Source organism: Harpegnathos saltator, unplaced genomic scaffold, assembly GCF_003227715.2.
Source record: "Harpegnathos saltator strain DR-91 unplaced genomic scaffold, Hsal_v8.6 scaffold694, whole genome shotgun sequence".
In the NCBI taxonomy this organism is placed as follows: domain Eukaryota; kingdom Metazoa; phylum Arthropoda; class Insecta; order Hymenoptera; family Formicidae; genus Harpegnathos; species Harpegnathos saltator.
In genome coordinates, this window is record NW_020230531.1 from 2,205,472 (window position 1) to 2,216,960 (window position 11,489).

At 48.3% G+C, this 11,489-nt stretch overlaps 1 protein-coding gene across 3 annotated transcripts in view; it reads left to right on the plus strand.

The window, feature by feature from the left end:
* The window catches only part of Sesn (Sestrin), a 201,487-nt gene extending 189,998 nt beyond the window's left edge, over window positions 1-11,489 (plus strand). For all 3 annotated transcript variants that reach the window (XM_025305322.1, XM_011151842.3, XM_011151843.3), the window contains exons 8-12: window positions 6,478-6,660; window positions 6,778-7,018; window positions 7,232-7,497; window positions 8,259-8,633; window positions 9,189-11,489. In XM_025305322.1, the coding sequence (XP_025161107.1) occupies window positions 6,478-6,660; window positions 6,778-7,018; window positions 7,232-7,497; window positions 8,259-8,633; window positions 9,189-9,275 (1,152 nt within the window). In that variant the 3' untranslated portion in view covers window positions 9,276-11,489. The remainder of the gene's footprint in view (window positions 1-6,477; window positions 6,661-6,777; window positions 7,019-7,231; window positions 7,498-8,258; window positions 8,634-9,188) is intronic.

Below are 11,489 nucleotides of genomic sequence, written 5' to 3' on the forward strand. Positions count from 1 at the left end.
CGCCGTTTGTTATGTGAAATTATGTAATTTTATCACTCGCACACACGTAAACGCGCTCGTCCGAGAATCGTTTTGAGAGCAGCGTGCGCTCTGTAATTACATAGCGCCACGCTGTTATAATCAAGACATGAATTTTAGAAGCGCCTGACGGCGAAATAAGATCGGTCTTATTTTTTGTCTAGATAGCTCTTTCTTTCACGGTTTCGGTCAGCGGCGTCCTCCTTAAATAATGCAGACAAGTTGATCCAGTTGCGTAAGCGGGATATATAAATAACAGATAGAGACGAATATATCCGGTCGAACAATCGGAGACTACTTGGGCGTGCAAGAATGTCTTTCGATAAATGAGACTCATGAGCCGCGTTTAATATTCACCAAATACAAGGTTGTGCGATAGATACGTTTAAATAACGTAGGGAAGAAAATAGAGCCATCGATTTTCAAGCAATTTTTTAGATTTGAAGCAACCTTGGCCGCCAGATCTTTTCTTCAAGCGCATCTGTAGCATCACGTGAAGACTCCTCGGCAGCGAAAATGCCGGGAATTTTTCATAAAGTCCCGGGATATTTTAAACGAACGTTCCTGTCGCTTTGGCGTTGCGCGATACTTCAAAGCATAAACCCGCTTGTTTTTTTCTTGTTTTTTCTCTCTCTTTTTTTTTTTTTTTTACGGTCGGCTTTCAATAAAATTCGAACCAATTCTATGAAATATCCTTCTTTCTCGTCGACTTGTTCTCTCCTCTCGCGGAATTAAGACTCACTTGTCGAAGAACTCGTTTCTCCATTAAAACCCCGCTTCTTCTCCAGAAGCGAGTTGGAATTAGTCGATGCATAATTCGCGATTGAATACATTTCCGTGGGTGTATATAAAGACGACGAAGAGTCCGGTGTTGTTAGACACTCGATATAAGCGAGAGCGGGTATGCAGATTCTGCAAACTGGTTTATAACTCTGAATTGTCAAGTTAACGCCTGCTTGACGGCCATTCGCGCGGTCGCAGCTGACTTTATTTATTGCGAAATCTCTCGAAGCCAGGCTGCGATCGTAAAACTTACGGGATGCAGTATTGAGGTTACCGCTTCCGCATTTGAAAGATACGCAAGTCGCGATCGGCCGTCATCGCGAGCCGTTGCGAATGCTCGCGAATTTGATCGTGCGCTTGCAAGTTGAAAACTGGTGAGATTCGTTAGCGTTTCTTGCAATAATTATTTGACCAAACAATCGCATATATCCTCAACAGGAGTCAAAACTGTTCACATATTGTTCAAGTATTCAAATACAGTTCTCTCCGTCGTGATTGGGAATCACGTGATTTGCTAGATCACTTCGATGAAATCGCGAGTCATTTATGTCGAACGATCGTCGTCGCTTTAATTAATCGTTTATATCAATCTGACCGCTGATAATTATCGATGGAAAGTGTGCTTCAGCAACGACCCAGACACGTCCATCCTGGGACGGAATGATCAATCCTCGACTCCGTCGCTCGCGAGAGCGGGAATCTAATTCTCGCGGGCCTTCCGCGCGTTCCTTTCTCAATCTCGCGGCGAGATCTTCTTCGAGAAGGAGTTATCGCGGCCTGATAACTCGCGAGACAAGCTGGTAGTCTGGTGGTAGTCCGCGATAGACGAGGTACACGTCAGGCAGGCATGATCGAAAAACACTTTATCTCGAGAGGCGGCGAGGTGCAGGCGAGAATCAAATAAATTCTTAGTTAGATACACACGGATCAGCGCGATAAAATGATAAGGTATTTGAAAAACAGCTTTTCTACCGATAAATATTCCCGCTCGTTGCATGTGTTGATTTTTCGGCTGTCCATCAGCTCGTATTGTTCATTCGTTCGAAATCTTCGCGTTGGAAGTGATGATTGAGCGCAAGAGTCCTCTCTTCGCGACATCTTACCGTTAACGTGATGAAATGATGAAAAATCACTTGGATTCGAAGCAGAAGCTTAGCGATATTTTCCCCGGCTTTCTATCTAGTTCGTCCTGTTGTCAGATAATCTGATCGTCGTTAATCGTGTCCGAATCAGATGTCAGGCATCGCGCGCGCGCGCGCGAACACGCCGGCCTGGCGTCGAAAATAAGTGTCGTTTGTTATCGTGAATCTCGCCGTTTCAAATGTACGGCTGCTAACTGATACGGGTGTTAGGTTCCCGTAGCGGCACGCTTGTTATCGAAACGACGGCAATAGGTCGGCCGTGTCCGTCGCATGCTCCGCGTCAGCTTTTCGTGAAAGAAAGATGTACAGGGTGTAACAGCAACATACAGGTCAGTATGACGGGTTGCTTGCCCCTATTCGGATGATAATGCAGAGGTTTCCGAACAAGTCACTCGTTGACTTTGTTGATAATGATATTTCGTCGTGTTCCCAGTTATGACAGATGCAAGTAACTTTACACCGTGTTCGTTATGACAGTTTATCGACCGTTTACCGACACGAGTCGAACCTCATTGAATTAAAAAAGATGTTTAGAAAACTGCAACTGAGAAATAAATATTACGGAATAAAGCAGAATAAATAAGAGTAATATTTAAAGCGATAAATAATACAACATATTTCCTGGTTTCGCATAATTTTTTAATTGTTTCCTCACGTTGGAAAGTTCGATAGAAATTGGAGATTAGGAAGAAAACGATAGAGAAATGTTCAAAAGTCTTATATATTGTATTTCATCCATGTTTCTACAAGAAATCGCTTCTGCAAAAGTATGAATAGACTACAAACACAATATATGTATATATATATATATGTTGGTTGCAATTTAATTGGCCGCAACTATCAAGCTGCAAAAGATTTCGAGAAACAGGCCCTTCGATACAAGACTACAATGTACCAAAAATATGTCGCTTGATAGTTGCGTTCGATTAAATTGCAACCAATATTTATACCGCGTTTCTAGTCCATTCATACTTTTGCAGAAGCGATCTTTTGTAGAAACATAGATGAAATACAGTATGTAAGACTTTTAAATATTTCAAGTATTACTCTTGTTTATTCTGCTTTATTCCGTAATATTTATTTCTCAGTTTCATTTTTTAAACATCTTAATTCAATAAGGCTCGGCTCCTGTCGGTAAACGGTCGATAAATTGTCGCAACGATCACGGTGCAAAGTTAATTGCATTTGTCATAACTGGGAACACTGCAAATATCATTATCAATAAAGTCAACGAGTGACTTTTCCGGCAACCTCTGCACTGTCATCCGAATAGCGGCGAGCAATCCGTGATACTGACGTGTTTGTTGCTGTTGCTGGGCACGCGTAACGCAACGCGCCCTTACGGCCGAATTTTGCGTTATCGGGACGAGTAACGGAGAAGGCGACGAAAGGCAGTTCCTTGAAACATGAGAAAGGGAAATAGAGTTTTTCGTGACGCCCATGCGTGTTCGGACGATGGGGTCGCAAATAACATCGCGATGACGCGGCTTGTGTTTTCTCCTCGCGTGGCAGTAGTCCATCGTGCCATCGCGCGTATTGTTTTCCCGTCGGCGCGATAATGTACTATTTGCAGTGTTATCGCCTTCCCAATTCGTACGCGGTAATCTCCTCTCCTCCTCCACCGCTCGAGCGATGAAAAACAAAAATCGGTATCGCGCTGCGAGCTGCATCGAAGTCCCTTCGCGTCGGGCGCGACAGACACGAGGTGCCTCACGGTAATAAACGTCCGCTAATCCTCGACTTTTGATCGTCGCGAGAGAATGATAACGGCGCAATCGACGAATTTCGGGATGATCGGATCGGCACGTGAATCGATAAGGCGATAAGATAGCCGCCGCCGGAGGATCCATGGCGGTGAAACGAATGAAAGTTTCACGTGCAGCTGACTATACCAGAACGTAATCAGGAGAGATACACGTACGGGGGAAGTGATTTATTAACTGGCGTTAATAAATCCATGGCGGATTAAACTGGTTTCCCTTTACTCCGTGACTCGTTGTGTTTTTCGACGACGGCCGCATGATCCGCACGCAAATACATATCGATAACGCGCGCGCTATGTGTGCAATAAATGACTTCCTCTCGTTGACACTTGGCGGAACATTGTATCTTATCCTCGTACCTTACCCGACTCGACTCTGTTTTTTTTCGCTTTCTCATTCTCCGCCGTTCTCCCGCGAAATCGCGAAATTTCGACCGACCGTCGCGAATTATCCCACACGCAATCGCTCGTGGCCGAATGAATGCGTGAGATTATTGATAAAGTGTATCGTTCGAACGCGCGTAGCAAGTCTCTCGACTTGCGACTCCCAGGAAAAGACGCTACGATTCTCAAACAGCGAAGATGTATTTGCGGACTGCTCTTATCGCGCTTATCGCGACTCTTGAATCGATCGATTGACAGTTCTCGTGGTAAACACAGTACTTTATTTACGCACTTTGTCTCTCTCTCTCTCTCTCTCTCTCTCTATCTCTTTCTCTCGCGCGCGCGCGCGCTCACACGCGTACGTTCTCACTCTCTCTTTCTTCCTCGTGATCTTTCTTCTTTCTCTTCTTTATCTCCTCTTTTTCCTTTCCGCTTCATCTCGCATTTTCCCGCTCTCGTTCGCCGCGACTGCCTCACCGTGATATTACCATCCCGTGTTGCGATGATCGATCGGTCTTGTCAGAATCCCGCTGCACCCGCCCACGCGAAATTCCCGGTTGGCGAAATGACGAATCAGGGGTGTTAAACCGACGCATTTCATGCTCGCGAGCTTTGCAAAGTTGCTCACGCGGAAATAAATAGATCACCACCGAGCTCGCGTCAGGCAATTTAACCTTCGGTTCTATAAAAAAAAACAGAGAGAGAGGGAGAGAGAGAGAGAGAAGAAAAGAAAAGGAAGAAAGGAGAAAGCGTCGTTTGACGTTCTGCCATCGCGGATAGCCCGTGGAGAAATTCGCGCGGCCTCGTGCATAAAATTCAAATCGCATTTTCAAAAATCAGTCGTCCCGTTCGCGTGAGAAGATGTACAAACGTCGTCGCGACTGAATTTCCCTCCGCGCTGGAGAGATATCACTTGTCCCTTTCGATCCTTTCGTTTTGATGAGACACTCACGATGAATATCCCCGCGTCTGCGTTAAGTCTGCACGAAGCAGCTGTGATATGTAATACAGCGTCGCCATATGAGAGACGCCACATGAGACGTCGGAATGAAATAAAATTAATAAGTTATAAATATCCACACAGTACACCCCGTTCACAAGTCTCAAGTCGTGCATCTTTCACGACAGTTTCTGACGTTCCCCGAACTTTTTGCTTCATTCGACCGTTACAAACGTAGCGAGCTTATTAGTCTCTGGACACACGCGACAAGATTAACCTTCTCTTTGCGTACGACGGAGACTTTCTTTCCATTTACCGCTTATTATAAGCGTGACGACAATTAGAGAGACAAGTGAACCGCGTCGCTCGGAGGGAACACGCGACGTTCAAGCATAGCGTGTTCTCTCCCAATCTACCGTGTGTGTTATTTGACGCGTGTTCGAAAATCATGCTGCGCGTGATAACGGCGCGATATTGCCGGCCGCGACCTCGCACAATTTTGCGCTCCGATGCGTCGTCACGTTACCGTCAATTTGCCTCTCTCTCTCTCTCTCTCTCTCTCTCTCTCTCTCTCTCTCTCTCTCTCGCCGGTCGAAATTTGTTATTGAAAAACGCGCGGCACGCGGGCGCGAGCCCTTCAAAATCGAGCCAATAACCCGGCGCCGTCCTCGAAAATTTGTGGAACGAGAAATCTACCGTTTATCGGCGCGCGATTGTGCGTGGTATCGATGCGCGTACATGTGCGCATGTGTACATACACACACAGACACACACACACACACACACATCGGCGGCAATAATGCATGCGCGACGGCGGCAGCACTCAAATAGAAATTCCTCGCGGGGCAAAATTGCTTTCGGTCGATTCGCGTGCTCTCGGTCGTTTTATTCGCACTTATTTCCCTATAGGTAGTATCTTATCGCCGGGCATTATCTGCAAGCTAATTCTGCGTGCCTGTATATCTGGCCCATGATGTACAGCCTGAGGTTAGCGCGATAATCAAGATTACGGGCCGCTCGGCCGTCGAAGTATAACGACCACTATAAATTAGTTGATTTATCGGGCGGCATGGTGCGTGCATTGATTAGGCCGTAATATAATATGTCATTACTCGACTCGATGTTAAAAGTATGTAAAACGCGCGTTGCATATGGGGGAACATCTCTATATCTGTACGATTATCCGCGGAGGTGAACCGAGTTCGTCTCTCGAACTAATCGCTAATCTGTCACGGGAAGCAGTTTTTCCTCGAGAACCTTGGACAATCGCGTAAGCGCCTCTCGACGATAATAGTAATAATAACAAGTTGGGAACGCACGAGAGAGGTGGCGCGATCACAGTGAGAAGATGGCAAAAACAATTCTCGGAAAAGTCGCGAGATAAGACGGAACGATTCGACGAGAGAAGAAGAACGAGTTTAAAAAGATGCATCCTCGTGTGCTTTCAGGCCGCGGGTAGGCACCAGTGTAGCTACCTTATAAACCTGCAGAAGGGAGAGTTCCTGCTGCAGGGCGGTGACCTCTCGTGGCTCCAAGGCCTGAGATCGATTCCAGGGAAGCTGCAAGATCTCTATGAGATCAATAAGATCCTAGCCCACAGACCGTGGCTCCTGACCAAGGCGCACATAGAGGTAAGCGGCGAGCTGTTCGCGAAGTGTACCTTGTCTCGCGAGAATAGCGCGCTTGATTCTCAAGTGTGTCTACGTGTATATATATATATATATGTATGTGTGTGTGTGTGTCCCCAGAAACTGACTAAGGGCGACGACAATTGGACCATAGCAGAGGTCGTCCACGCGATAGTTCTATTAGCGCATTTCCATTCTTTGTCGTCTTTCGTCTTTTCCTGCGGAATCAACGAAGAACTGGACAATGTGACCGGCCATCACTACAAGGACAACAGCCAGGACAATAGTAGTAACGTACCACCAGCCAAAGATAAACTTTCCAGCAGCCCTAAGAAGATTCCCAACAGTGACGGCAAGACTGGTACGTTACTAAATCGCGCGCAGCTATGATGATGAGCAACGCCGATCATAATGATAATTAAATTCCCCACGCACACACGTGCACGTGCACGTGCACGTGCACGCGTACGCAGGCGACTAAAACGCGTTCCTCCTGTTTACGATCGTGCGTCTAGAATGTGCGAAAGAATGTAATACGAGTCCATGTAATATCGCGTTATCTTGATCCGTGCAGAAAATATACCGTCGCCGCCATCATCGCCGAGCATAGTCGGCGAGCAGGAGGTCGGAGTGGAGACTCTGATGGAACGTATGAAGCGCCTCTCGGAAAAGTCCGAGTCTTATCAGATCACACAGGAGGAGCTGTCGAAGAGATTCGAGACTGTCGAGACGCAATCAGCCGAGCTGGCGGCGGCGCCGCAGAGGAGTAGCTCGGTCCTTGACTCGGATATCGGTCTTTTCATCGAGGACCCCACTTTCATCTACCAGGATTTCGCCAAGGTAGGTTCTCCTTCGCGCATCGTGTAGGCGCGTGGGTGTGTACAGGCGATCAAACAGCAACACCTTTCATCGTCGTTCCGAGCGACACGCTCGTTACGATAAAACAGGCAGTCGCGGAAACGCCGCCGCCGATGATGTGTGACGTATCTTAATTAGTTCATTTAACGTTGATAACGCAATTCGCCGATTTGTTACTCGACTACAACGGCAGCGGCGGTTTGCGTTACTTTCGCACGCATAGCGCGCAATGGATTACAGCCGAAAGGATATTCCAAGGTAGCTTGTATAGCATCATCCATGAATATTTAAACCGGCTCGCTTCTCTCGCAACGATGACGACGACGACGACAACGACGACAACGACAACGACGGACGGCGGCGGCGGCGGCGGCGGAGGCGGAGGCGACGGAACGACGGCGATGATAGCGCTCGCGTTACTATGAATATTTACAACGAGCAACAGCATTGTGTGTGTTGTGACTTAAAGTAGCTATGAAGGCGAGGCGTGCGCGCGCGCGCGCGCGCGCACGCACGCACGCACGGCGATTACGCATCAGCCGTTAATGCGCGAGATAATAAAACCACTCGCCGAGACAGATAACGCGAGTGCTTGCACATGCCGTTATCTCTCCTTTTTCTCTTCCAACATAATTTTTCCGGCCCGCCGAATCACGCGGGATCTTCCCTCGAAGTAGCTCGTCGATTTCGCTTCTCTTAGCGTCGCTTTCTCTCAACGCGCTCTTCTCTGCTATGCCCTTTAGCGCGGTCAGCTGAACGACATACCGACCTTCCGCGTCCAGGATTGCTCTTGGGACGATCACGGCTACTCCCTGGTAAACCGTCTGTACAACGACGTCGGCAATCTCCTCGATGACAAGTTCAAGACCGCGTACAATCTGACGTACTACACAATGGGCACGCACAACAAGGTCGACACGTCGCGCTTCAGACGGGCGATCTGGAACTACATACAGTGCATGTTCGGCATAAGGCACGACGATTACGATTACAATGAGGTCAATCAATTGCTCGAACGAAGCTTGAAGACCTTCATCAAGAGCGCCGTTTGTTATCCAGAGCGCGTCACCAAGAGGGACTACGATCGCGTTATGAGGGAGTTCAAACACAGCGAAAAGGTACGCAGAGAGGGAGGGATGGGGGGAGGGAAGGAATGAAAATGCACTCGGGAATAATTAGTTTGCTCGATTGAAACGTTCGAGCTCTCGAGCTCTCGGTTTCAATTCTGTTCCGTCTCTGTATGTTATCCGGGATCCATTTGAAAAACAAATGATAAGTTTGCGCGTACGGTCTCGCTTTGAATATCAAGTACCATCGAAATTAACATGAGGCAAGCGGCACCGACATCGTAAACAAGTTTAAAAGTTAAACATGCTAAACGTACGAAGTGTCGTTCACAGCCCGGCTGAAAATAGTCGCAGAAGATAGAAAATTAACATTAAGCCACGCAAGTTGCACATTGCGCGCATTCGGAATTAGCGGTAATTTAATTTCGTCAGCAAGAACAAGGACAAGTTTTAAGCGGTGAAGTATGTGCCAATAATAATTCCCTTTTTAACTTTTCCAAGTAACGATCGCCGAAACCGTCGGAGTATCGAAGAGAAAAGAATCTCCGCGTGTCGACAGTCTCGAGCATGCCGCTAAATACCGTTTTCTCTTTCTGTTCTCTCTAGGTCCACGTGTGCCTGATGATCCTAGAGGCTCGCATGCAAGCGGAACTGCTATACGCTCTTCGTGCCGTGATGCGGTATATGACGTAAAGCGGAGTTCCACGTCGCCCCTTCGCCTGTCTGCTGTCTGTCAGTCAGTTTGTCGATTTGTTTTCCCGCGCGAATTCGCGCGATGTTTCCGCGGGGTTCTGCACACGGCACGGAAGGAGCATCGAGCGAGCGAGCACACGGTATCATCGAGTCCCATACGAAACACACACGCACGCGACTTGGGGGGAGAGGCATGGAGATTGGGGCCCGCTTTTGCTCGGGCGTGTGCGGCGCCGTCCTTCGCGTAGGGCCGTCACTTCATGGTTCGATTGGTGTGCCGCCGGCGATAGACGGCAATCGCGGCTCTTCGGTAAGCGCTGAAAAGGCGATAACGGAAGAGCAAAGAGGAGGAAGGAGGAAAGAGAGAACAGCAGAGAGCAGCAGCAGCGTCGACGTAGATTGTGGGAGCAGCCGCGTTGGATAACTCGCTGTTTGATCATTTCTTTCGGCTGCGCCCTCGGCGCGATTCCTCGTCCAGCCGTTCGCTCTCGTCCATCTAACTCGACGAACTCGGCGCATCTCCATTCTCCGAGCGACTACTCAACGATCGCGTCGATCGCGCAGCTCCAGTTCCGTCGATTCGCGTCAAACATCATCCGTGGTGGGCAAGAGAGTTTTTTCTACGTGTTTCGAGAGCGGATGAGAAAAATGAAATGCAAGGCAAAGGAGAAAGAGGAGGAGGAGGAGGGAAAGAAGAGAGGAAGAAACAGAGAGGGAGGAAAAAGAGAGAAAAGGATATATCGAACAGAGATAGGAAGACGGGGGATGACGAGGAGGAGAGATTTATAATTCGTTTTGTACATAGACACTTGTATTTTTCTACGTTCGACATCGTAGCAGACTGTTATTTGTGCGTATCGTTTATGTTTCAGATCTGTTAAAGTTTGCTCTCGCCTGTTAGAAGCTTTCGCGTCGCGCTTGTAACGTTACAACGTAGATACACACACACATACACACAAACACAGACGGAAACACACACATAAACACACACAACATCCTTCGCGTTTAGGTTTCGATCTTCCGTGCGTTTCGCAGGTGCGTTCGCACCTTCGCTTGTCGCAGGTGGACGCGTTACCGCACACGCGCGTACACACACGCGTCAAGCGAGACAAAAGCATGCGTAGCTCCATTTTTTCGCGATTTTTCATTTTTCCTTTTTGTCGGATGTCTTGTCCAGGGATGGAAAATTACTCGTTAAGGTTAAATTAAGGAACATCGGTTTACGCTGAATCCGTAATTGTACGCGCGATCATCGCTGCGGTTTTCGCTCGGACTCGCGCCCCGGCATCTCGGGTTCCGAGTTTCGAGTTTCCGTTTCCGTCGCGCGCACGCCGACTCGAAATCATCGCGGATCGCGTCGATATTTGACGATACTCGACGAACGGAGGGAGGACCGAGAAATGGTCTTTCGCGCCGCGTTCGCGATGTGCACATATATACACACACACACACACACACACACATATATATACACACATATATACACACACATATATATATATGTGTGTATATATATATATATATATATACGCGTTTCATTTTTGATTTCCGACGCGACTTTGTCTCGTAACCCATGAAAGCTATCATCAAATCGTACCTACCTTTTGTCACACGCGTACGTCGAGTGAATCTTAGACTGTAGGGTGATGCGTGGTCGCGTACATGCGTGCTTGACGACAGTCTACGAGAAGCGACGCGCATCGCGAGTGTCGCGTGCGCGTCAAGCTGCACACGAAGAAGCGAATTCGGCTGCTGTCCTGGCGGAATACAAGCGCCAGAGGAAAAAAATCGTTCCGCTCCTCTCTGTCCCTTCCGAGAGAAAGCGCTGTGGGCGAGGTGGTTCAGAGAGACGACGGACACGGATTGTCCGAGTCGTGCGCGCGAGCCAACAAACTCGCGAGAGAATCGCGACCGGCCGAGATCGGAACGCCGGAGAACACCAATCTCTTGACGCGCGACTTTCCGCGCGTGCGGGCGCTTATCAACGAATTTCCATGCCTTTGGCGTAGCGTTAAAACACTAAAGGGATGAAAGGTAGCAAGGAAAAGAGGAAAAAGAGGAGGGTGACAGCTTTTAAGTAGATCGCGAGGGGCGCGACGCACGACTGACGGAGCCCCGTCTCTTCTTCGGTAATTGACGGTCGTTAATAGCGGGGACGCCGCTTCTGCGACGTCGGAGTGCGCGCGGCGAGGACGGAGAGGCTGTTTAAAAAAA